At 45.3% G+C, this 25,771-nt stretch overlaps 1 protein-coding gene across 3 annotated transcripts in view; it reads left to right on the forward strand.

Annotated features, from left to right (window-relative positions):
• The window catches only part of PRDM6 (PR/SET domain 6), a 268,286-nt gene that overhangs the window by 47,176 nt on the left and 195,339 nt on the right, over window positions 1–25,771 (forward strand). For all 3 annotated transcript variants that reach the window (XM_069625581.1, XM_069625582.1, XM_069625583.1), the window contains exon 3: window positions 2,543–2,850. In XM_069625581.1, the coding sequence (XP_069481682.1) occupies window positions 2,543–2,850 (308 nt within the window). The remainder of the gene's footprint in view (window positions 1–2,542; window positions 2,851–25,771) is intronic.

A 25,771-nucleotide genomic window follows, 5' to 3' on the forward strand; every position in this document is an offset into this window, starting at 1 on the left:
CCACCCCAAGGTGACTTGAATTCATACACCGTTCTCGTGTTTCCTATAGAGGGGGATTGCTATGTAAGAGATTTAAAAGGGGCCATCCTTGCTGGTAAGTAACAAGCCACTATTCATAGGGACACGCCCAGGGGGTTACTCGCAACGATGCAGGGGAGCAGGGAAGGAGGGGGAGTGCCCAAGTAGAGATTTAGAGTTGAGTGGAGTGATCGCCATTCTGTGCAAACTGCACTTTATTTAGGAGGGTTTCAGACTCCTCCAAGCGTGGGCTGCTAAAATAGAGCAATGCAACTTCACCCAGAGAGGGACTCTTGTTGGTGGTGGCAGCGCAGCATGGATGGCCGCGGGGAGTGGATTTTGGTATTGTACAAAGCCACGCAGAGGCCCACTGAAGCATTCTGTTGCACAAAAAGCTTGCATGGGTGGAGGGCCTTCCCTGCAGTCCTGCAACAGCTGTGGACTACCAGTCCATTGGCTATCAGAAATGTCATGTGACTTCTTCGTAAAAGGGGCAGCCCAGGCAGGAAAAGGCTAAGCATGCGTCAACCATCAGGCACAGGTGTAAAGAGCCTTCATTTCTATGCTATCACTTCAAATCCAACACGGGCTGTCGCCATCATCCGTTGGTTTGTTTGGTGACCCCAAATCCAGCAATGTCCGTACAGATAGTAGAGGAAAATGTAGAATCTGAGATCAAGCATGCAGGATGAAGGGAACATGTGGGTGCCGGAAGGCATGGTAACCAAATGACTGTGTCCTGAAACAGCACTTTTCCGGTCCTGCCCAGTCCTTTCATAAACAGTGAGTAGCAGGGGCCTAACCTCAGCCGGATCCATTCAAGTGATTGAAGGCCAAACTCTGGAACTACACTCAGAGGTCCATGCACTTGAGAATGCCGCTGAAGAAAATAGTCTACCACTTCCTACACAATTCTAGAGATGATTTCATTCATGATTGTGTGATTTGTGATCTGGGGAGTCGCGAGGGCTGAGAGGGTTACACAAACCCGCCAACTTGCCAGTTGAAGTCAGTCGATCTTACAACACCCAGAATGCATTCCTTTGTTAAGTGGAAACGCAGGACTGAAATGAATATGTGGAGCGCTGGAGTCCTCTGGCCACACACCGCACAGTGAGGGGAATTCTGACCTGTCTGGGCCATTCCTGTTATGTGCATCTCTCAGTCGCCTCATGTAAAATCACAGTTCACAGATTCGTCGTGCTTACCTGGAGGTGAAGGAGTATGCATTACATGTTACTCAAGTTCCCAAAGCAAATCCCAGTGCTGTGTGCCCAGTGAGGACCACACAACTAGTTAGTGGCCGTATGGATGGGTGGATCCATGCAGGCAGGATGTGGCGTATACTGCCACCGAGTGAAACTGAGTGGCAGCAGCTGCACTGCTTGGTGTAATGTGGGCATTTATTTTGGCAGAATGGCATGGTCCAGGATTCAACACACTCCTTGTCAAGCTCTATTTTAGGGATCAGTGATTGATCAAGGCAAGAGTAACAGTGAACCACATGTTTTGCCCCAAGTCTACGGCTAGCAGAAAATCCAAGGCAGCGGAGTGGAGGAGGGCACAACAAATTCTTGTTTAAAAGTGGGCCAACCCTTTATTAGCTGCGGAAGAGTCGTGAAGAAACAAAGCAACCATATAAAGGTTGCTTGGTTTTCTGTAATAGAACTCTTGCTCCATCTACTTAATATGGTGCATGGACTGTAATATTAAGGAATGACATCCTCCTTTTTAAAATTCTGTTCATACATCACTGTTGGCACCTCACGTTTTTGGGTAAATCTCTGTAAAATATAGTGTGACCAATGATCCAAAATGTTTGGCCTTGAGAAAGACCCCTGAGGGTCGAAACACGTGTCGGCTACACTAATAAATACACATGTGGCACCTTATTCAACCAAAACTCTGACTCATCAATACAGATTTGAAATTAATCTAAAAAGAATTAAGTACACAGCGCGATTGTGAAGTGTCTCTAACGTCTAGCACAGCGGGGCACTGTCCTAACAGACACCGGCACTCGTGGCAGTGTACGGACCAAATCGCCAAACAGGCGCGGGAGTCCCACACCTCTAGTGCTCCCAACCTTTACCCCTTTATGAGCTGCCCCCACAATTTTCAGAAATATCGGGGCTGCAGAGGCGCACAGCCGTCACTGGCTCTTTGACGTGCAGGGGTAATGAAATAGTAGTGTGAGTTACCCTGATCACCATCTGCATGCCTACATTAGCTTGCGTATAGGCACGTTTGTGTAATCAGTTTTTAATAAGTGAGATGTTATTTCACTACGTTTTTAAACTTTTGTTGTGACTTACGGCCTCAGTGTAAGCACATATTAGAGACAGGTTTATTATATGTGGAAAAAATATGTAGCTATTTTTTGCTGAGTTTAGGGCTGGACAAAATGCATGTACATGACCTGCTTCAATTGCATATTGTATAACTATGCCTGTTTTTTGTGTGATGTTTCTGTTTTGTTGTTCTTACTTCTACAATTGGTGTCCCTCTCATATCGCCTCTGTAGGTTGCGACATGTGTGCCGACAATCGAAATGGGGAATGTCCAATGCATGGGCCGCTGCATTCCCTTCGCCGCCTAGTGGGCACTAGCAGCGCCGCAGCCGTAGCCCCTCCTCCGGAGATCCCGGAATGGCTGCGGGACCTACCACGTGAAGTCTGCCTTTGCACCAGCACGGTCCCAGGACTTGCCTACGGCATCTGCGCAGCCCAGAGGATCCAGCAAGGCACCTGGATAGGTCCATTCCAAGGAGTTCTCCTGCCTCCAGAAAAAGTTCAAGCGGGAGGTGTCCGTAACACACAGCATCTCTGGGAAGTAAGTAAGGCGGCTTTCTATACACGTATTTCACACTGTATAAACACTGCATTAAAACAAAAATCGGTTTAAAACAAAATAAATCATCTAAGTAGCCATGTGTCTTTGATGGGTTTATATGTCTGAGCCACTGTGAAGTTTGAAGTTAGTATTCCATTTAAACGAGGCACTGCTTCAATGATGATTAGGGATGGAGGCTGCCATGGACATAGTCTGGGGGTGGAGGCTGCCGTAGACATTGACTAGGGGTGGAGGCTGCCATAGACATTGATTAGGGGTGGAGGCTGCCGTAGACGTAGTCTGGGGATGGAGGCTGCCGTAGACATTAACTAGGGGTGGAGGCTGCCGTAGACGTAGTCTGGGGATGGAGGCTGCCGTAGACATTGACTAGGGGTGGAGGCTGCCATAGACGTAGTCTGGGGATGGAGGCTGCCGTAGACATTGACTAGGGGTGGAGGCTGCCGTAGACGTAGTCTGGGGATGGAGGCTGCCGTAGACATTGACTAGGGGTGGAGGCTGCCGTAGACATTGACTAGTAAGGCGGCTTTCTATACACGTATTTCACACTGTATAAACACTGCATTAAAAAGAAAATCGGTTTAAAACAAAATAAATCATCTAAGTAGCCATGTGTCTTTGATGGGTTTATATGTCTGAGCCACTGTGAAGTTTGAAGTTAGTATTCCATTTAAACGAGACACTGCTTCAATGATGACTAGGGATGGAGGCTGCCATAGACGTAGTCTGGGGATGGAGGCTGCCATAGACGTAGTCTGGGGATGGAGGCTGCCGTAGACATTGACTAGGGGTGGAGGCTGCCGTAGACATTGACTAGGGGTGGAGGCTGCCGTAGACGTAGTCTGGGGATGGAGGCTGCCGCAGACATTGACTAGGGGTGGAGGCTGCCGTAGACATTGACATGGGGTGGAGACTGCCGCATACATTGACTAGGGGTGGAGGCTGCACTAGACATTGACTAGGGGTGGAGGCTGCACTAGAAATTGACTAGGGGTGGAGGCTGCCACATACATTGACTAGGGATGGAGGCTGCTGTAGACATTGACTAGGGTGGAGACTGCCATAGCTGCTTTTCTTGTGCCCACAAAAACGGGGCGTGTTTCCTCTGTTGTCATGGTGGTTGTAAATTCAAGTTATTGATTTGTTCAGGCTGAATTTTGCCTTCTCATTGCATTATCAAGTAACGTGTCGAGTGTGAAGTTGGAAAGTTGCATATTAAGTGCAATAGGCGGCAGCCATCTTGTAGCCTTTGCACCAATAGCAGACCTCAATGCAGACCTCACTGCTACATTTTGTTAGTACTGGTGCTGGCAATCTGTGCCTACAGCTGTGCAATGCTGAATCCTGCTTGGAGTTTAAGGGGGGATCCAGAGAGTTTGCAAGTCATCCATATTTTCTAGATGACCTCTTTTTACATTGCATAAAAACGTATAAACGCACCTAAGATTTCACAAGGAAAAGGTTGATGTATCCTTGTTTTTCATTGGACTAATTTCCCTCATGAATGTTTTCCTGCATTTACAATTATCCTCAAGTATTCCGATCCTTTGAGGAAAGGGCACCGCAGGTGTGCCTGCTTACCTTATGTTCAGCTGCCCATCTAGGCGGGAAACGCGCGCCTGACTCTCCTCTTGTGGTGTGGAGATGGTGTTTTGCCTTTCGCCCTTCTTCCCACCCGCAGGCTCTTCTCCGCTGCGCTCCATGGCACTGAACGTGAACCCAGTGTTTGCTTTGTACTTGATCCACGAACTTCAAGGAACAGCCATCAAGAGTCAGTCTATTAAATACCATTTCACTAGCTCACTGCAGGGCTTGTCACCTATGAATGTTTATTTGAAATGATATTGTTTCTAGCTAAAGGCCAAGATAATATTTTGGGACAACTTTTGAGAAGAAAGAATGGGAAGGAGAGAAAGTTATTGTAAGATGGAGAGGGGAGAGGGAACACACAACCACAGCAAAGGGGGAAATGAAAAAACGACAAGAGCAAAACAAGAAACAATAAAACAAGTTTAGTACATAAGAAAAGGAACAAACATACACCGGAAACGAAGCACTCTGAAAGGCCTCAGAGCTTTTTCCAGCACTATGTGAACCCCATAATAACATTGAAATGATAGGTTGAAGAATAATTCACAATAAACCACAAATTCACCAATAACTCACCACTGTTATGTACTACTTACGACGCCATGCATGCCTTTAAATATGACAGGCACATAACCATGCTTAGTGCCCGATTCATGGAGATTTATTGCACGGTTCAAAGTGACTTTGCACTGCTGAAAAGTGACTTTGCACTGCCCACACAAACCCTGATTCGTGCAACTGTGCAAAGTGTATTTTTGCAGCGCAAAGTTCATCTTGCCCAAACCATCACATTTTCCTTCAGAAATGCCATTTAATAAAAATATTTTTAAAAAACCATGCTGCTATGAAACTTGGAAAAAGAAGAAAGTAGGTGAAGGAGCGGGAGAAGCAAAAGATTTAAAGAGTTTGAAACCAAGCGAGACATGCAGGAGACAGAGACAGATGGTTGGTAAGAGCTAAAGTGGGGAGAAAGAGAAAGCGAGAAAACAAAAAAAGCTACATTAAAAAAAAGGAGAACAAGAAACAAAAGAAAACGAAGAAGCTTTTTCTAGTTCGCAATGAGTGACGGGAATTAGAGAGCGAGGCTGGAAACACAGAGAGAGGCCTGAGAACAGCCGAGAGACAAGAGGTCAGGCTTTAGGAAGCCAACAATATTAGCCATTTCTCTCCTTTAATGTTTCTTTTTCTCTCCGATCCAGTGTTTTTGTGTTATATGGATGTGCCATAAACCTTCATTTGTTTAAAACAAAAACAGTTCTGGGTGTATTAAGTCAACATTCCCGTTGGTAACGCGGCCGCACATGCCAACAGCACTTGAAAGTACGATAACAATTCCTGGCCATTTTCATCTTGAACTAATGGGAACAATCCTTTCCCGAATGTTTGTGCAAAGAAAACAGAAACTTTCTCAGCAATTAGGTCTTATTGATGAGGGTGAGATAATTTCCCCCTAATGTGTTTGCTAATATAGAATTGAAAAGGCCCACTCGATTCCAACATATATGAAAACATTATCTCAATTATTAATGTGCCTTTACTCCCCAGAGATAAATTAATCTCCCCGCACATGCTTGCCCCTCTCTGCTTAGCATCACGTTTTAATAGGACCAGACGCCAGGAATGCACACACTGTACACTTAACATTCTATGGGAAAGCAACTCGGAAGTTTGAAAAGGCGAATACGTTCTAGTAATTGAGGTTTTTCAGCCTCTGAAAAGTCGCCGCCAGTTGCTGGTAAAAGTGCACATGTTGACAGCACATTTTTCAAAGTGGAACATGAGAACGGCGGCTCTGGTAGTGCACACGAAGCGTACCTGCTATGGCACAGGGGGTCGTGAGCTCAGCCGAAAGGCTGGCCTCCACAGTGTGGTTGCCCACTATGCTAGAGTGGCATACGCAAGAGTGGGATACTCTGTCTGCCGTGGCGACTAGGCAGATAAGCTCATAACGCTGTGCGGAGAATGGCGTGGATAACGGTTCTACGTTCAAATACCGACAATAAAACGAGGACCAAAGTAACCAATTTTAATTGTTCGAATTTCGACATTTTGTCATCGGTTTTTTTAATTTTTTAATGTGGGGGAGACCCCAGTACTCCTTCCTCATGCCCCCACCCTTTTCTATTCCCTAACCCAACCCCCATCTATTTATTGCTTTTTTTTAAAGTGCAAACAAAATACGCTATTTTCGTCCTTCTTGTTGGTGCATTCGGTTTTTGGAGGGATTGTCTTGATAACTCTGTGGCTGGTGAGGCCAGACCAAGCAGAGGGGACATGTAGGTTGCGGGCACTGCGACGTCTAAGCACAGACAAGTGCAGAGGTCCTTTTCACACGTGGCCCAAAAGGGACCAAGTTGTCAGAGATCCCACAAAAAATGTCAAACATGAACTACTGGTTCCTTAATAAAGGTACAGAAACACCCCCTGTATGTCTACAATCCAGTGGCCACTTAACTATAGAAAGAAGGCCTCCACCATACCTGTACTCTAAAGAGAAGGACCTTGCAGGAAGCTTGGGATAGCCCATCCTGCATAGAGGTGCAGAAAGGCACATTAACCTACAGATAGGCCAGAATAATGAGAAGCACCCAAGGAAGACTGTATCTTGCTTTCTGTAGCAACATTGGAAACTGGTCATGGGACTGCAACTCCACCACTGAACTCCTCTGAAAGACAAAGCACACAATGCTTCTCGCAGACACATGTAGACATATAGAAGATAAGATCCGATGAAGTAATCACCACTATGAAGAGCAATCCATCTGCTGCCACCCATCAAGAGCACTTTAGACCAGCAGCAATGCCCTAGTATGGTTCCGAGTGTCCACTGTAAACTCCACTGTGGATCCTCCTTCTCCTTCCTCTCAACCAAACTCAAGGACTCTTTGCCCAAACAGCTTTGCACAGATGACCAACGGACGTCCAGGAAAAAAACTGAAACCCTTGCCACCACCTAACGCCAGCATGAGATCAACTCCAAAACCTCAACCAGACGTACTGTTGTGGTAACCTCAACCTGAGGGAGCCTCCCTTCCCAAGTTAAACGTACATGCTAGAATTGACCTGCAACTCGTCATCAAAGGACTATGGAGAATGGACTCAATTGGATCAGGTTACGCTTGACATTAATGGAAGCAACCCAACACATTATAAAAATAGACATCACACAACCCAACACCAAAGGACTATTGGAGATCAGACATATTCCAGTTGGACTCAGACAACCTGATTGGAATCGACCCAAGATATTACACAAACAGGACAGAAACCTACATGCAATTTGTTAACAAAGGTCTATTGGAAAACAGACCAATTCAGATAGGGCTCAGTGTGACAAAAATGTAATCTAACCAACATGTCCTGTGCCTGCTGCACCTAGAGACCCAAACTACTCCTCACTGATGAGGCCAAACAAGGATGAAACATGTGTGGGGATTCTTATAGTCTTGTGCAGAAGGGATGTGACCAAGCAGTTTGGGATGGACTGCCCCTTTTGGGGTGGCACCAAGCCTGATTTGCACACAGTATTTCCCCTTTTGTAATGGCTTGGCAGGTGAAGCACGATGGTCTGGAGAGTTGCACAGAGCAATGCCAGAGGTTAAGATTAGTTCTAAACCTTCCAGCCATCACCCCTTATGTTTTGCTGTAGTCACCCCGAGAGGGACAGGTATGCCCAGACGTGGGTCCCGTGCCTGCCGATCCTAGAGACTTAAGCTATTTCTCACTGATGAGGCCAAATGAGGGTGAAACATTTACTGGGGATGCTTGTGGTCTCGTGCAGAAGGGATGTGATCAAGCAGTTCGGACTGGACTGCCCCTTTTCGGTTGGGATCGAGCCTGATTTGTACATGGTCTTTCCTCTTTTGTAATGACTTTACAAGTGAAGAGCGATGGTCTGGAGGGTTGCCCAGAGCAATGCCAGATGGTAAGATTAGTTCTAAACCTTGCAGCCATCACCCCTTATGTTTTGCTGTAGTCACCCCGGGAGGGACAGGTATGCCCAGACGTGAGTCCTGTGCCTGCCGAGCCTAGAGACTTAAGCTATTTCTCACTGATGAGGCCAAATGATGGTGAAACATGTCTGGGGATGCTTGTGGTCTCGTGCAGAAGGGATGTGATCAAGCAGTTTGTGCTGGACTGCCCCTTTTGGGGGGGGGGGCAAGTCTTATTTGCATACGGTCTTTCCCCTTTTGTAATGGCTTGGCAGGTGAAGAGCGATGGTCTGCAGGGTTGCCCAGAGCAATGCCAGATGGTAAAATGAAACCCTCCAACCATCACCTCTTTTGCTTTGCACGAGCTGGCAACAGACTGCTGTGACTATGTCCCTGGGTGGTGTCCGACTATTCTTTCTCCCGGATGTTGCCCAGTGAATTTAGTCTCCCCATTACATGTACCCCACATTTGTATACTCTGTTATTCTCCCAACTAACCAACTCACCTCTAAAATCTCCTACCTCCTCACACTGTTCACACACATCTCCCGGCACATGCTGTCCTCATGCCTATCTGTTACCACATCGACATTAATGGAACTATAACAAAGCTCCCTTCTCTAGCGCTATCCCATAATGCCACATCAGTGGCTAACCCAAACTTGCATTGCTACAAAGGGTCACATTTTGGGCTCTCAACTAACAGCAACCAAGCCGCAGGGGACCATGCCCAGCACGCCAAGACCACAGACTGCGGAACTGTACCAATGCTGCCAAGGCAGCCACCTGGGAAGCAAAGAGGCCATGTGAGGGTTCGTGTGAGCAGAGTGACTGGCTCGATTTGCATACGGGCTCACTCATTCATTGTGTTTGTGCAACGTATAATCCTTCTGCATGCACACATGCACACTTTCAGTGCCCTTACCAACCCCACAGAGCATTGCCTGGAGTTTCATTCCTTAGAGCCTTATGATTCCCTGTGCAGAAATACAGCGGGTGATAAATACCACTGCCGTGGGTGCTGTTTCTGAAAAGCCACCCAATGATTGCTTTCCCACTGCAACAGTGGTAACTGTAGTGGTATTGCTCGAAAAGCACTGCAGGTATTACAGAAATACCACTTATTGTATTTTTTTAATCTATCCATTTCAACTCTCATTTTGAAGGTGGGAAGGGGACAGTTTATAGTATCGGGTTATAACATTGCTCTACGTTTGTTTCAGTGCCAAAAGGATCAAATCTGACCCACTGATACAATACATCGGGAATGCAGTCACAGAGTTGGCATCAGAGATACCCAACTTTTAACCCCTTTCGAGTGGGGACATTGCACCTCTGTTCAGGACATAAAACAACATTTTTCTTAAACTTCTGGGAACTTTTTACAATTTGTACCTCCACTCCTGAGATATAGGTAAACATTGGTAGGCTTTCAGAGTGAAAAGCCACCCTGTAATGCGGCAGAATGTACTGCTGGCTGCAGGGGTGTTGCTAGGTCTGGAAAAGATCCGGGGCTACTCTAATGTTGGGACTGGGGGCTGCATAGCCTTTTGGTTGTAGCCCCTGAGCTTCTATCCAGGGTTACAACCAAAAGCCCTGTGGCTGGAGCTCCCCCCAAACCCACCCAGCGATGCCTTTGGCTGGCTGTATTCCATACCTCTGAAAGTGTAATGGGGAGGGAGGTCAAGCAGGCACGTTTTTGGCAAGTTCCTCCGGTTTTACCATTACCTCTGTACCTGTAGTGAGGTCCTTAGTCTGACCATATGTTTCTTTGCTACTCCTGCTTCTTCTGCAGTATCCTTTTCAGAGTTTGACCACACCTCTCTCCTTGTTTTCGACCTTATTTGTTCAATTTCTGTCCCCCTATGTCCCGGGTGAGCATGGGGGATGGGAGAAGGGGGGAAGAACACATACCCTCCCCACTGTTCCTGCTTACTGGCAGAAGTGTGTTTGCTGAACAGGAAGATTAATGGGACAGCAATGAGATTATGGGCCCTTTGCATGGCATTGCTGTTCACCACGTCATGACCTTTTGGGAATCTGTCATGTGAGTGCGCGCGTGTGTGAACCATTTTGAATTGACGAGTTCATATTTTGTGCCACTTTTTATGGGCCAGAGTGTTTTTTTCCAGGATCTAGCACTGCTCCTCAATATTTAGATCCATGTCATGCTGCCCGAGTTATATAGTCTCCAGGTCTATAACACGTTTAATGTGGTATTAAATGTACTTTTCAGCACGACAGCGATACTTGTTGTGGGTTTGTAGTGCCACACTAAGAGCATTGTCAGGGCCGGTGCAAGCATCTATGCTGCCCAAGCAAGCCGCAGTTTGTCCTCCCATTTACAATGAAGCCAGATGTTAAGCTATTTGAGCCAAAATGGCGTCCCCTGCAGCCCCTCTGCCGGTGGCCCTCTTGACAGCTCCATGTAGTTCCTTTATTGAAGCTGCACGCGCCTGTGTATTGCACAACGTTTATTGGCTCCCTTGATCCGGGGATGTAAAATGCCCTCTCAAGCGATGCGAGAATGCGAGATAATCTGTTTGCATCCCAAAGAGGTTTAGGATAAACCCTTCGATTGTGTCTATGAACGCCGAGTGGATTGACGGCTTCTCTTCGCATGATCCTCTGCTGCTTGCAAGCGGCCCCGAAGGCTTAGCGTGAATACACTGTGATCAAGAGCAGCAAACCCATTGAGCCGGTGCACGAGGGCTGCTCAAGCCAGCCCTCCTGGGAATGACTCAATCGCTCTGGCAATGGGATGTTAGGCGGTGCCGTGGTGGCGGACAGCCTTCTTGTTTGCTATCATATCCTCCAGCCACAAGCTTAATATGGACATAACATCAAATAGTTCATATTAACTCGATGCACGGATGCGTAAACATGCTTCAGCCATGTGCTGTCACCCAAACCTCCTCTTAGAGGCTTTCCTCTCCAGGATGCGCAGTGATGTTATCACTGTCAAATGGAAAGGTCTCTTTTATTATCCCTGGAGCTATGAAATTTCACTTTGATATGAAATGCTGCTTTTTGAGTTGATCACTCTGGATCTTCCTCCCGGACCGCTCACCTTTTCAACACGTTCTTCAGAGACATGAAAGCCATTGAGCAATCACTGCTGCAGTTTAATAGAGTTTGCTCCAGAATGCATCCCTGTGTAGTCGTTATTCCATGAATTGTTTTCCATCATTCTTCCTATTTGCTTAAAAAAAATGTAAATAAGGCACGTGTCAGTACAAGTGAGACAATGTGGGATTGTGGATTAGCATACCCTTCACACAAAAGGATGAAAAGCCACAGTGGAAGAAGTGGGCAATGGGTTCATAGGTGTGTATGCTGGAGGAGTCCATAGGTGTGTATGCCGGATGAGTGGATAGGCGTGTAGGCCGGAGGAGTCCATAGGAATGTATGCCAGAGGAGTCCATAGGTGTGTATGCCGGAGGCGTGAATAGGCATGTATGCCTGAGTAGTCCATAGGCGTGTATGCTGGAGTAGTGCAGAAACGTGTATGCTCGAGGAGTCCATACACGTGTATTCTGGAGGAGTGAATAGGTGTGTATGGTCGAGGAGTCCATTGGTGTGCATGCTAGATGAGTTCATATGTGTGTATGCCAGATGATTCCATAGGTGTTTATGCCACAGGAGCCCATGGGCGTGTATGGCGGATGAGTCCATAGGTGTCTATGTCAAAGTATTCTATAGGTGTGTATGCTATATGAGTCCATAGGAGTGTATGCCAGATGATTCCATAGGTGTTTATGCGGGAATAGTCCATAGGTTTCTATGTTGGAGTAGTCCATCAGTGTGTATGCCAGAAGAGTACATAGGTGTCTATGCCGAAGGAGTCCATAGGTGTCCATGTTGGAGTAATCCATAGGTGTGCATGCAGATGGAGTCCATAGGTGTCTATGCTGGAGGACTCCATAAGTGTTATGCTGGAAGAGTCCATATGTGTGTATATTGAAGGAGTCCTCAGATACATACGCCATAGGAGTCCATAGGTGTGTATGCTGGAGGAGCCATTTGTGTAGCATGCAGTAGCATTCCAACAAGAAAAAGATTCCCTTAAGATAATGTAAAGAACCTGGGAATTACTATGAATAGGCACCGCTCTCTCTTGCCTCAAATTAATGACATCAACCACATAGCTCACGTTAAACCGCACTTTCTCCGTAAGATAATGCGTTACCTTCGGAGAAACCAAAAGGTTGATCTCACTAGGTCATGAGTCCTATCCAGTGTAGATTAAGGCAATTTCATCTGTTTGGGTCTGACCAATTTTCAAATACACCAACGGAAGCTCATAGAGAATCGGGTTGGCAGACAGATACTAGGGCTCGGCATGAGCGACCCCATAACACAAGTCCTGAAGGCATTGCACTGGCTGCCGCTTGAGGTCGGGAAATCTGTGCCCCACATTTGCCTCCGCAGCAAAGACCTAAATATCTAAGAGCCTTCTTGACCCCTTGTATCCCCAACAGAGGGCTAAACTCAGCAACAATGAATCGCCTGAAGGTGGCAGAGTTCAAACAGCTCAGATAAGGTGTCAGAACATTCTCCGCTGCGGCCCATGAGCTATGGAACAGCTTACTTAATTGTGTCCGAAATTAGTCCAGCCATCTCATATTCAAAAGGGCTCGAAAGAAGGTTTCTTTTCAGACAGGGCTTTGCAGGTCTTGCAGAGTTTTACCCTCAGTCGTGACAGAGGCCTAGCCCTTTTGCCTCCTATAGCTGGCCCTTCAATAGCGCGTCCAGGGTGCTTTTTTTCTTCCACTCGCCTCTTGTTTGCACCTGTATCTCCTTTTGATCTTTGTACGATTACTGCGCTTTTTTCGCAGGATTCTACTGACTTGTTGACTACTTTCATTGATTGTTTGCCCTACCTTTCTCTACCATTCACTGTGGAACAATGAGTTGCACTATGGTGCATTATAATACAATTTCAATAAAATAAATATGTCGCGTGGACAGGCCAACTTTATTCCATATTCTCCACGTAACCAACCACAAATGAAATACATGAAAGCAGGAGTGGCCCCTAAAGAGTCACCCCCCAAAACAAACTATTCAATGTATTTCTTTTGCCAAGACCTTTTATGTTGCCTTGCTGCCACTTGAGGGCCCTTTGGCCGCCCAGGTGATGAGGCTGGCTCTGATCACGTCTAATGGGTGATGTGTTGCCATCTTGGGTTTATTCACAGACTGAGGGGCTGTTCCCACAATGAGGTGGTAGATTTGTTCCGCAGTATTTCTTGTGTGATCGTTAGATGCTGTCGGAGGTAGACGTTTGCATTTTGCTGTTTGTGCCCAGACCCTTTGTCATGGGGAGGGGATAAAAAAAGTTGTCTGAGTCAAAAACCTGTATACATGAGGTGACTTTCAGGATCTCCCTAAAGCTGAGGGGTTTCTTCTGAGCTCATACACAGACCATTTAGGGGGGTTTGGCCCATCTGTGGTTGCCTTAAGTAACGGCAAAGTTGTGGCTGAATCTAAGATTTATTTTAGTGGTTTAATGAGGTGACAAGTTTATTAAGTGTCCTGGGCCAATGCCCGAGAAGGCTTTTGCATGGTACATCATAACTTGAATATCATCTTGAATTCCACTGGAGGCCAGTTGAAGGATTTGATGGCCAATGAGAGTGATTCTTGATTCACTGAAGTTAGGCGAGTTTAGAGAATCTTACAGGAGACCAGTTCTGGCTCCAGCCTTAACAGTGATTGGAGGAGTGCCACACAGGTTTCTATGAAGCATGCCACCTTTGCTACTGTATCAATCTGGAGCTTGGATCTCAGTAGGTAACTCTAAGGCTCCTAGCTCCTTGCAGCAGTCTTGAGTAGAGACCAGTTCAATGGCTGGGGTTGCTGTTAGCTTCACTTTTTCTCAATATCTCAGTTTAGGAACCACTTAGCGCCCTTTGTGGAACCTTGTTGCTGGCTCAGCCAGTCAGGATCTATTCGCTGATAGGGCCCAGAATGTTACCCTCCTTCTTGTTACTCAACCATCGACAATGTTCTCATTTATGGCCATTAAGTCAGGCTTCTTGCCTCCTAATGGCCAGTATTGCTCCCGCTCAGGACTCTAAAACTTAAATAAGAACTGGTAGCTTTCCCTGATCCATTGAGAGATGTGGGTCAGTGAAGAAGTGATGTGGCCTGCACTGCCAACATTTCAATATATATGGGCCTCATTATGAGTTTGGCAATAATTTGACAATAAATCTACCACCACTCAGTCCTGTGACATTAACAAAGGATTACACGTCATAGTAGAGCAATGTATATCCCCATTTGTGGAGCCCATAGGAATCCATGGGGCTTTTTGGCAGATTTACCACAAGCAGTAATATCACACAGTAAATCCACACTTGCCTGGCCATAAACTGGAGGATTACCATTAGCATCACGCTGGAGACAAACCTGCTACTTCACGGTCATACTTCGTATTCAGCAGTGCAGTAAAAGTGGTAACAATTCCATTACCACAAAAAATAATGTTGACAATGGAATTACCACCACTTCTTTTTACTGCGCTGCCGAACTCGTAATGAGGCCCATATATAATTGGAGGTGAATGTAAGGATTGGCTGTGTACATTTGATATTGTAGTTTTGGCTCATCAGTCACATGCGGTAGTGGACTCATGTACATGATGAATAGCAGGAGAGATAAGGCAGAGTCGCGAGAAACCCCCAGTGCTTCATTTCTGGGGGTGTTTGCCAGGGCTCAGCCGTGGCACTTATTTCTGAACCCTGGCACTTATTTCTGAGAACATTGTGATTAAGTTGTGGTATTTTGGCAAATGTATTATTAATTGTCAGTCGTAGTCACACAACAAGCAACAACAGTGTGGCCTAGGTTGCCAGGTCATGGCTAATTCTCCATTTTTATGAATAACAATGAGTTGGAAGGTGACAATGCTAGTCACTCATGCTAGCTAGGCCTGCACACTGCCCTACTCAGCCTGCTTGACATTGGTAAAAAAAGATCTACCTTAACAATCAATGGCACTGCCACAGCAAGGTGGATTGGCAACAACAGGACAGTCACCAGTGAGCAGAACCTACACAAGGACAAGGTCAGTGAAAAGGCCTATGTCGAAGAGGAGTGCCTGACACGAATGGCAACATATACAAGAAGACCTTACTGCAGTGTTTAACAGGAAATTTCATTAGTTCAGTAATGATGTTGCCTGTATTTGTCCAGCAATTTGCCATAGGAGGATAGCATGCTTGATCTTTTGTCTGTGGTAAGACAGTCAATATGTTTCAATTACCACTGATAGAATTAGAGCAAAATGTTAAAGATGATCGGGCCTCATTCCGGATTTGGAGCTAACCATGGAGTAATTAGCTCCATGGTTGCCTCCGAAACCGTCCCAAATCCGGCATGGTGAATGGAGTAATTACCGGACCATTCCAGGGTTGGAGGGACCGGTAATTCCCCATTCACCTTTTGCCCTTCCCCATTCCCATTTCTGCCCCATAGGGCTCAATGGGAATTGGTAAGGAGGTAATTACGGTACCGTAATTACCACCGAAGTACCTTTGCGGGTCCCGTACTTTACTCCTGCTAAAAGCAGGAGGTAAGGAAGGACCCGCAAAGGGACCTCGGAATACGGAGGTAAGGGATTACCGGCATCGGCACCCTTACCGGTGCCGGTAATTCCTTACCTCCAACCTCGGAATGACCCCCGATGTGTTTTAAAGAAACAATTAAACATTTATGTTATTTCGAGCCACAACTATGTTATGTCGACACTGCCAGAGTTGGATCATTCATCACGTTCAATGGACCGGTTGGAGCTGCAGCTTTAACCCCCAATATATTGATACTGTGTGGAGCAGACGTGGGTGGTGTCCACCCTGGTGTGTCACATGTGTGATAGAAAATATTTGGGCCCTGGCACTTCTTTTCTTACAAATTAAGCCCTGCAAACCGAACACAATATAGACGATTGATTGAGAAAGGTACCCTGCCCAACGTATAGCAGCCCAATGGATAAGGCCCAACTAGAGTATCAGGCCAAACAAAAGAGTGCCTGATGAAACAGTCTGAAAGGTCAACTCAACGTACCTCGCGGGGTCCTCTTAGCCAGGACTTCTTGATTCTCGTCAGACCTGCAGATTCTGATATACATTTACTGGTAATATCAGCCGCTCCATCCCCAGTTTATGATGAATTTCAGGAGTCAACTGCCTCACTATATAACTAATGATGTCACGAGGGTGAAAGGCCATATTGCACTTCCCTTGTATCCCGTCCGTACACGTTTTTGATACCTGAATCTCGTCTAAAGTGAGACGTTTGACCTTGAAATGCCTCACAAAGTCCTCAGTGTCTCTGCATCACTGATTTTTGCAATCAGTGGCAATCCAGCAATGGAGGGCAAGAGGGCTCCAGCCATCAAAATCCTACTTTAAAGTTATTTTGGGACCCTCCCAGATCCTGGCACGCCTTTCTGGCGCTCGCTCCCCAACGCAAAATCTGTTGCAGTGTGCCTTGTTTGCATTTGTAATGAATCTTCAGACAGAAAGATTGCATATGCAAAAATCAGTGTCCCTGGCAACGTGCCCTTTGTTGCACATTTTTCAGGGTGAGGGGGGCACACTTCAGTGCATGCCCACCAGTGACACATGCACGGCACAGGGCAATGTGTCAGGAATTCCATGGTTGCCAGATGATGAAATCAGCAGCCATAATTTGTTATTTTGTTTTTAAAAAGTACAAAGCGTGCAGTAACCCACATGTAATGGGGCACTTTAGAGCAATTGTAATAGAACATACAGAAAAGTAAAACAATTATAGAGCATTTGCAAAAAATAAACATAACAGCCTTAACAGAATAAACAGAAAAACAGGACAACAATAAAAAAAAACAAGTGAAGAAATTATGGGTACACTAAGGTAAACAAGTGTGCTTTTAAAAATCTTTACGAAACTCAAACAATATGGTGTGGCGAAAGAAAGGGCTTAGGATATGGAAGGGATGAAACCTCTGATACTTACCTAGAAAGTATGAGACCAGCTGCGATTTAGAGTTTAGCTGCCAACTGGGCTTGTTGACCCAACACCAGAAACTTGCAGGTGATGGAGCACACCTTGAAAAGGTGCACAGGTGAAGTGGAGGCTGGCTGCAGAGTTCAGTACAGTCTTTAGAGGCGCCAAGCAGGAGGCGGTAAGACACGGCAAAATGACAACACCTTAATTAAGTCAAGCCCCATCCTCTCTATGGGGCACCTAATTCTGAACTGAAATATAGAAAGACAAGCTTTTTAACATCACTCTGTAGCTGCCTTTCATAAGGTGGGCTCAGCTCAGTGACCCTAGCCATATCCTGATACACAAGCAGGGACATGGCATGGTGAAAGGTGTTAGGTAATGCTGTGTGACCAGCTTTCTGGCGTGGGTTCTTAGTTCAGCCCTGGCCAGGAAGGAAGTCAAAAAGCACAGATTGATCCTTAAACCCGTGCTGTCCACGCTATGTAAAGACACAGAAAAGCATTTAGAGCACAAGTGTGTGTGTGCGTGTGTGGTATGTTTAACCTTAACTACATGATATTTCAGTATAATGCCATTGTGAATTGCATTCAATCAAATAATATCTAACAGGAGCTAAGCATGGAGCAGTTTTACAAGCAGTATGCAGTGTTATTGGCTACACTGAAGCAATGATAGTGGGACATTGAGAGCAAAGATGGGAGGGTTCTGACGGTATTGGGAGATATGGTGAGGTTCTGGTGGTAACGCAAAATGGTATGTGCTAGCCCAGAATCACATTGTTGAGGTTCTCCTGGCCTACTTTGTGGCTCATGTAAACATTTCACTTTTCATTTTCTGGCTATCCTAGTTTCCTATGTACTGTGAGTCCTTCTGGCTACCAATGCAGGGAAACCTCCCATTTCCTTTCACCTTTGTTTTACATGGCAACACACTCCACTGTAAGTAGAAGGCTGCTGGGACACATTGAGTCACTTTTCCTTTTCTCTAATGGAACATGTTGATACTTTTAATTCTGTCCAGAACAGGCTGGTGACAATGAATCCATTTTAAATCTTTTTCCAGGTGCACTATTGTGCACCTTAGTTTTAACCGCAATAATGTTTTTTTGAGTAGTCTATTGTCACAATGGATGTGCATTGTGGTTTATGCTCTATACCTGGATGCATTTGTTTTTGTTAGATTGTGCTCAGCTGTCTAGGCATAGAGATAGCCTTATAATGGTATGTATCTTCACAGAATTCTTACAAGAAAGCTGGGAGAGTGTGAGTTTCACCTAGCAGTAACAGTGCTGGTAGGTAAGAGAAGAGGGGTTGTCCAGCCCCACTGTATTTTTCTGCCAATGCAATGTAATGTTGGTGGGCATATGTGAGGTAGTTGGCCAACCACTGTTGGACTACTCACACCTCTTTGAATGGTGCTTGCCCGTATTATTGGAGGACTGGGTTCCTTCACCCCCTCATTTTGAATTTAGGATACGAAGAGAGGATCTGGGGCCATTTCTCAGACTCGACCATGGGATACAAGCATCCAAACCTGTCGGAACACCAATGTAACACTGGAGGTACTCTACTGTGCCAGCATTGGCAAAGCCAATGGCTGCCAGGTGCTGCCCTGCCTTCTTATGTATTTGCAGGAACTGGACTGGGGGCCTCTCTCCATTGCACTGGTGAGACTAACAGCCTAAAGTCATGCTTGGCATCCTCACTTCCCCAAAGCTCAGGCGAGTTGTACTGATGCATTTCACCTGCATCCTCCCAGGGATGGACTGCCTTGTTGCATAAACACCTTTTTTTAGTTTTGGGAATCAAAACTTTGTAGGACATTCACTGAATTGGAAAAAGTCTTGTCTCTCTGCTGCAGTAATTCCTCATTATGGTGAAGGGCATGGCTGGGATTAAAATGGGGCCACCGTGCTGCCTGCTGACCCTGCCCAAAGCTGAAACTGCTGCTGCTCCTGTATGCTACTCCTGAGGGGGTCCTCCTGCCTCATGAGATTCAAAGGTCCATCATCTTCTCCCATCCAGAGGTGGTGTTCGACCTACCTATGACCAGGAGCCTGCCACTGCAAAGCCCTCTGTTAGCAATGACAAGCATTAGGGCGTGAATTCTGCTAACACTGCAGACTTGAACTTTTCAACCATCTTTCGAGCTACATGGAGCCCACTGACTTCTATGGTTGAACCAGTCGAGCCATATGTGAACTGCCTTATCTATACTTGTACAGCCGGGGTTGCTTGCCTGTAGCATTCGTAGGAAATGTATAGTAATTATTGGACGTGTTACTTATTGTTGAAAGTGTTGTGGATGCATTATAAAGTTATAAGGCTTCTAATTTGTGATTACATATTGTTCTCCTCTTCAGGTAGTGTACAAGTGTATACGCCTATTTTAACTGTGTGAGTACTAAAGTGGTGAGTTATGCATTTTGGGTTACCAAACTGTGTTGGTATATGTATATTTTGCTTTGCTTCGATTGCAGCATTTTTTACTTCAATTCAAATGTGCCCTTAATAAACAGTATATTTGTTATAGAGAGTTGTGTGGACATGCCTATACTTATCAAGCTCCCTTGATGTCAATGGTACCTCACACCAAACCCCTGAGCTCCTCATACTCAGCCGGAGTGCTCTGCCTCGTCATTATCTGAGCTAGTGGGTTGACCTAAAATATGAAAAACCTTTGCAGGTCCACTGGGATAGCTCGACCAGATCTCCAATTTAGTGCTGTTTCTGAATAACACTCCTAACAGAATGGGGCTATTATGGGGGCGGTGTAATTAGAATGTGAAGTTCTGGCACCATTGGGAGTTATCACACATATGACACATACTTCTTTATGTGAACTTAACACATTCCAAAGACCTCACTTTAAGAACTTTAAGATTCATATATATATATATATATATATATATATATATATCCATAACCTTGATTTCTAGTATATTATACTGACTTAAACTTGTATTCAGGGGTGGACTGGCCTATAGGTAACTCTGAATATTTCCTGGCAGGGCTCTTCACACTGGGCCTCTTTTGTGTGGTAACCTATTTTATTTCCACATTTTCTCATAGAAAAAGGGTTGGGCTTGCTGAAAAAATGTGTGATATCAGGCTACTATCAAAAATGATTTTCGCGGCATCTTTTGGTTCCCAGTCCACCCCTGCTTGTATACCACTATGAAACCAAAGAAAGATTCTTGTCATCACATGTGAACATCGACAAATAATCCATATGTCAATGCTCAATGTGTTTTATGTATGAAATCTTCTTCAGGAGAACATGATCTGTCTGTATACTTCTTTTCAAATCTCCTTCCTTCTTTAAATGGGTGCCAAACCTCATCGACAGTATTGGGAATGGGCCAATGTGAAACAACATAGTGCTATTCTGTAAACATAGTGCTATTCTGTAAGCAGTATGAGTGGCAGGGGGCAGTCCCGGGGGCTTAGAATGTGAGACATTCCCCTGTTCTGTAGCTGATTTGAAATGGAAAGAGGTTGTTTTGGGCACAATGGATAAAAGCATGAGACCTCACAGGGGCACTATTAGTTGCAGAGGAGTGACGCATGTGGCAGTTATGTGGTAATATGTGATTGCGTTGAGCTTTTCAGTGGTACATGGTAATATTATTTTATTATGCTTTTATACTGTGCTAAATCACTAATGTACTGTAGTGGTATCAGAGTGCCCAGGCTTGTCCGTTGAATGCCACATTGTTCCCCTTGCCAAAGAAATCAGTCTTTAGTCTTCTAGAGGAAAAAGAGCGAGGAAAGGGAAGATAATAGAATGGGGAAGCAGGAAATAGATGCTACAAACAAAAGAAGGGGAAAGGTGCAATGGAAGAATGTTTTGTGTTGTTGTGGTGTATTTTATTTGAGAAAAGGATGATAGTTCTGAAGCAAAAGAGGAGGGAATAACGCATGGTGTTGTGATAACTGGGTAGTGTTTCCAGGGCAGCTTTAGAGGATTTTAATTTAGCAAATTGTGTAGTTTTCGATGTGCGAGGGTCTCGAGAATGTGCTCGGCAATCCTAGGAGTTTGGTGGCTTATTTGCTTAGGAATGTCTCTATGTTGTATGCAGGTCAAATGGAAGAAACAACATTCTTTGGCCGCCAAAGCATAGCCAAGAGTGGCCTAGTGAAGAGTAGTCAGGCAACAGAAGGCAGCGGAATGGGGTGGTCACACTAATACGGTAAATTTGAAACAAAAGCTTCCTCCATTCTTGATGTGAAATGAATTGTTCCTGGACTTTGCCCGGGTTGGGATTGCCCAGATGTCTTGGAAGGACCTGATGTGAGAATCTCACTCATTACTATTTCGTTTCTTGCATATACTATCTGTTGATATCATTCATACAACGAATTATAAGATTAAAACATTGAAGCATTTATTCTTATGTATTTCGGTCATTTAGATCATCTCCAGGGACCAATTTCTACGAAACAAAATGAAAATGCAGTTTGTGTGTGTTTAACAATATTCTATCACATTAGGATGTGGTTGTTCATAAGCTGTGTTCACCTGCCTGTGTTGTCTGTTGTTCCTGTCCGCGCTTCATGTCTTTACACTTCTTTGGTACTGCTGGGCTACTCTTTGATATAAGCCTTAGACCTCTGAGATAAATTGGTGACCTGGAATTGAAGACAAACATTTCTTATGGGCGTGGAGAGGGGGGGAGGTTCATCTAGGTCACCAAAGAAACTTAAAGATATGAAGCGCACACAGGAACAATAGACAGCACAGGCAGGTGAGTACAGCTTATGTTCAATCAATTAAATATGCCAGAGCATCCCAAAACAGAATGTTCATGTATGAATTCATTAATTAGTTCATGAAAGTTTATTTCGGTAAGCAAAGCAAACCGAACCAAACCATAAACACAACAATAATCAATCAACAACAATATTACATATAATAATAAATAAAATAATTACAGTTAGTGGCACAAGCTTAAAAACCTCTAAAAATATCACCATGCGCAGATTTAAACCATAGTAAAACACTTCTCAAAGAGAGGGCACACTTTAAAAACATTATGACTGCCCACCGCACCTGGACTGAGTCCGCCCATAACAGATTATGAAATGCCTGGGCCCTGCAAAACTGTTTTCAATGTACGCTTTATTATTAACGAGAATGCGGGCGAAACACAAAATAGACGTGATTGATCCACCACCCCTTGGACCAAAACGCCACCACTGCTCTCACATGAATACAAATGAAAACAAGAATTCGCTGTGAGGGATTCTGAGCCCAGCTCAGGTACTTCTGGAGACCAGGGGCTATAATCATCAAATATTTCCTATTTGCTGCCCTCGTGGTCTCCAGCAACTCTCTCTTCACTCTAATAAACTGGAGTACACTGGTTTTCACGATTTCTACAACTTTAAAAGGTATAAGGTCTGTCGGATAAAAAAACTGGGCCACTCCCGTATCCACCAACACAGCCTTTATGTACCTAAACCATGGAATCCTCAGGTGGCGGCCCCTTGTGAAAAGATAACTGATTAGGTCCTGGATCAAAAATGCCTTTCTATTCCCCCAAACTCTAAGCCAGTGACTTACATGCTGAGAAGCAACAAGACCCCCCAGAAACCAAGGGTGCAGTTATTGGTGGACTGTAAAGATAGGGGTCGACCTAGGTAACCCCAATATACTCTTTAAAAAGTGTTCTCAACCACCTGTTTAGACTCGGTCTTGCTGAAACCCCACCGCTCCATCCCATACCTAGCCACAAAAGTGCCCTCAGCCTTATAGTACTTAAGCACAAGCTCCACCGGCTTTGACTTAAACGAGACCAGTCCTCTGGTAACCCCACCATTTTCCTGCTTAAATCTCAAGGTCTGCTTCTCAACATGAGCTTCAGCCCCAAAATCCAAAGCAAATCTAACCCTTGGGTTGTCAATATTGTCCATTCTTGGGATTTGCTCCTCTTTGCTTAATATACCAGGAAACCTTGGTGGACGCTTCTCCTTAAAGCAGACCATAATGGCCGATTTCTTTACATTTATTTTTAGCGCCAGTGTGTCCATAAAGTGACAATAATCATCTACAAGACACTGTAAGGCTCTAGGGGTTCAGGCTAACAAAACCGTATCATCTGCACATGCCAGTAAGGGCAAACACCTACTGCCCATGCTAGGAGTGTCTTGGGTGGATTGAAGTAAATGGTCAGACCATTTGTGTACAAACAAAAAAGCAAAGGGGCCAGTACACAGCCTTGGTGCACCCCACGTCTACCTTGAAAAATGGAGTGCAGTGTCCAGGGGCCCCACTCCTCACACAAGCCAATGTCGAGGAATGTAGTCTCTCCATGGGGTCCACCAGGGTACCAGGGCAGTTCATGGATCTGAGCACACTCCACAACTTGCCAGAATCGACCTTGTCGAAGGCAGTGCTCAGATCCTTGAAGGCCAAAAAAATAGGCTCCTCCTTAATAAATAATGAGCTGCCACCAAATAAGGTTCAGGACCTGCTCTGCTGTTCCGACCCATGGTCTAATATCTAGCTGGATAGGGGAGAGAATGTTAGTTCTCTCCAACCAGGCCTCCAACCTCCCCAAGAGAGACCTCCCCAAAATCTTAAAGACCGGGTCTAAGAGAGAAATTGGTCTAGACGACACTGGTAGGGCCCTTGGCCCCTTTTTATGTATTGGATTAATCACTGCGAGGGACCATGATACAGATTGGGTACCACCTTCACAAACATCATTGAACCCCAAAGTCAAAATAGGCGTCCAGAGTTCTGGTTCCGCCATAAACAGATCGTCAGGAACATTATCTGAGCCAGTGGCCTTATTCCTAGTTTGACATTTTATAGCTGTCCGAATGTCCTCAACTGTAAAGATAATTTTCTTTTCCTTCACTGAAGACAACTTTTTGGGATCCAGGGCTACTAACCGATCAATATCCACCTCCTTCCATCCACCACTAAATAAGGAGGAATAATGAGCCACCCAGTCCTTGTTCACAACAGTCAGAAGGGCGTCGCTCAACTTATAAAAGGGCCTGTTGTTTACAATGTCCCAAAAAAGCTTAGCGTTATTAGTGGCAGAAGAATTCACCCAGTCCTCCCACGACTTTGCTTCAATTTCAGATTTCCTAACAGTGATGGCGTCCTTGTAGGCCGCCCGGGCCATAATTATATTGTGCTTAGTGGACAGAGGATTCTTCAGCGTTTTCAGCAGAAAGGACTTAGATTTCGTACAGGATATTTATGTAACCCAGTCTCAATAGAATTATAGCCGCAATGCCTGTGAATATTTGGGAAAAGGTAAGATGTTTCTCAGAAGTTTGAGATGAATGAAGGTGCTGTTCCAGAAATGTACTCTGAGGCTAGTAGGAAACAATTTAATCCATAATAATCTCTACATTCTTAACCTCAGAGGGGGATGAGAGGGAAAGGGCTGGGTTATTGAGGTCAGAAAGGAGAAGCGCTTAATGCCTGTGCATGCCTGTGATAAGGATTTCATTATTTGTAAGTAACAGGTGGTTGGAAGACATCCCCATGTCTAGTAGAAGAAGTATGTTTTTTGGTAATGCTTGTGTTTAGAAGTTTTAGGACCATTTGGGTGCCATCACCGTACCTATAGCAAGATAACTTGAGCGATCTCTGAAATGATGGATGGGCGGAAAATAGAGTTTAAACAAGAGTGATGAGAGAGGGTCCTTGGGGAACTCCAAACAAGCAGTCCCGTGATGCAGAAACGTGTGTTTTGGTAACGATCCATGAGGAACACCTTTTAAGGAAGGACATTGTCGACTAGGTGGATCCTTTGATGCCTAAGTCTGAAAGACAAGGTCTGAGCGTAGAGTAGTCGACTCGGTCAAAGGCTACAAAGAGATGAAGCTGCAGAAGAGCAGCTCTGTTTTCGCGATCACTCCTTGGTTTCGCGTCATCCCAAATGAATAAAAGATTGTCTCGTGTCTGGGTCTAGGACCCTTTTGACCTGGGTCTAGAAGCTCATTGGGCCTTATTACGACCTTGCCGGTCCAGAAACAAGGGTGCCGGTAAGCTTACCGGCACCCTTGTTTCCGGACTGGCAAATTACAAGTTTGCCTGCCGGGGCCGCTGCCCCCGACAGGTCTGACCCTGCCGGGCGCAATGGCCCGGTAGGCAAACTCATCACGGACGCATCAGCACCGTTAGTAACGGTGCTGATGCTCCGGTGAACCTATTCCCATGGAGTCCTGGGGACTAACTTTTACCGGCACCCATCTTCCCGGTTCGCCGTGACTTGTAATGTCTGGTGGCACCGGGAAGCTAGGTGCCGGTGAAATGTTAGGAGTCCGGCGATAACCTCGTAATGAGGCCCATTGTCTTCAGTGAATTTTGAATTGCGTCAGTTGAAGGTATGCCACTTTATCAATTAGTTCAGCCTT

The sequence above is a fragment of the Ambystoma mexicanum genome, chromosome 6p (assembly GCF_040938575.1).
Source record: "Ambystoma mexicanum isolate Mex_15411 chromosome 6p, UKY_AmexF1_1, whole genome shotgun sequence".
Classification (NCBI taxonomy): Eukaryota; Metazoa; Chordata; class Amphibia; order Caudata; family Ambystomatidae; genus Ambystoma; species Ambystoma mexicanum.